The 1,857-nt window shown below is 44.5% G+C and overlaps 1 protein-coding gene across 1 annotated transcript; it reads left to right on the forward strand.

The window, feature by feature from the left end:
• Window positions 1-499: 499 nt before the first annotated feature.
• LOC108673188 (vacuolar protein sorting-associated protein 13A) lies at window positions 500-1,759 on the forward strand (the record flags this gene model as incomplete). Its single annotated transcript, XM_018160976.1, is given in 3 exon segments — window positions 500-613; window positions 901-1,018; window positions 1,638-1,759. Coding segments are annotated over 3 exon segments (354 nt in total), but the record flags the coding sequence as incomplete, so codon positions are not given.
• Window positions 1,760-1,857: the final 98 nt, after the last annotated feature.

The following is a 1,857-nucleotide window of genomic DNA, read 5'->3' on the forward strand; positions in this document are numbered from 1 at the left end:
GGTGACATGTGGGTCATGGGTGACAAGTGGGTCATGGGTGACATGTGGGTCATGGGTGACATGTGGGTCATGGGTGACAAGTGTGTCATGGGTGACATGTGGGTCATGGGTGACATGTGGGTCATGGGTGCATGACAAGTGGGTCATAGGTGACGGAGAGGTCATGGGTGACGGGTGGACGACAGGTGGTTCATGGTTGATGGGTGACAGGTTATGTATTTAAGAGTGACAGTTTGACGATACGTGACAGGTTATCCGCTGATGGGTGAGTGATGGGTTCCAGATGGGCGATAGGTGATGAGTGGGTAACTGATTACAGGAGAATAACGAGTTCTGTGAATCAAATTTTACAATTAATGAAATTAGTTTTGAATGATATATTTGAACCATCAAATATATCACTTGATGGTTCAAAGATGATGATGGTGAATGATATCAATATATGATTCATCATCATCTTTGTATGATGGTGCAACATACGAGCATGGTTGTGTTGCAGGTGCTAAGCCAGCTGTACGTGGTGGTGCTGGGCCTGGATGTGCTGGGCAATCCCTTGTCATTTGTGCTGGGCCTGACACGAGGCATGGGCGACCTGTTCTATGAGCCTATACAGGTCAGTGCAGGACATTACAGGTCAGTGCTGGTCATTACAGGTCAGTGCTGGTCTTTATAGATTATTGCAGGTCAGTATGTAATTTAATGCAACGGCTATAGGTAATAATGAGATATAATAGCTATAGGTGGGTCATGAGTATGTTATATATGGCATGCTTATAATAAATATAGGTTATAACTATATATAATATAGTAATATAATATAATATATAATATATATATTATATATATATATATATATATAATAAATATAGCTTATAACACACGCATGTCATTTGGGCCCAGGGGGCAGTGGAGGGCCCAGGGGAGTTCGCCGAGGGCCTGGTGCTGGGGGCCCGCAGCTTCGTGGGCAAGACCGTGGGGGGCCTCGCGGGGGTCGCTTCCCGCATCACCGGGACCATCGGTGAGCCCACGGGCCCCGACCCTTATTATTTTATTGTGGCGATATTATACATACGTTATTGCAAGTAATACAATCTATTATTATGTATCTAGGTAAACAATTTCATGTATCACATTTTATAATAAAATCTTGTCCGTTGTAAAGAACATTTACTACTAGAATGTTACTAATTATTCCGCCTTATCATTAATGTTATCATTGAATTACATGCATTATTGTATATGTTACTAATTTACCGTATTTATTCTTGCTATCCGTTGTTTATCTTCATATTTTCGATACCCTATGTAAATTATAATTTAAATAGTAAGTAATATACATTTTTATGAATTTCCGCATGGATATACCTTTTCCATAAAAATACCATACCTCAGCTACCATACCGCTCACTCATGAAATTACTGCATCATTCTGTCAAATATTGATTTTCTATTACCCACTTTACAAGCAGCGAGCGAACGTTGCGCTGATGCGCCCCTTTTTCTGTATTAAACTGAGTCAGGTTGACCCACACACATCTATAGGCGAAAAATACGCAACTATTCGGTCATTATCCAATGACCAAATGACATGGACAATGACTATTTGGACACTAACCCTGTGATTTATGTGAGTGCAGGCAAGGGCGTGGCCTCCCTGACGCTGGACGCGGACTACCAGCGCCGCCGTCGGGAGCAACAACTGCAGCGGCCCGCGGACGGTCTGGAGACCGTGGCCCGCGGGGTGCGGGGTCTGGGCACGGTAAGATACGCGGGGTGCGGGGTCTGGGCACGGTAAGATACGCGGGGTGCGGGGCACGGTGAGATACGCGGGGTCTGGGCACGGTGAGATACGCGGGG

The sequence above is a fragment of the Hyalella azteca genome, unplaced genomic scaffold, assembly GCF_000764305.2.
Source record: "Hyalella azteca isolate HAZT.00-mixed unplaced genomic scaffold, Hazt_2.0.2 contig6145, whole genome shotgun sequence".
In the NCBI taxonomy this organism is placed as follows: Eukaryota; Metazoa; Arthropoda; class Malacostraca; order Amphipoda; family Hyalellidae; genus Hyalella; species Hyalella azteca.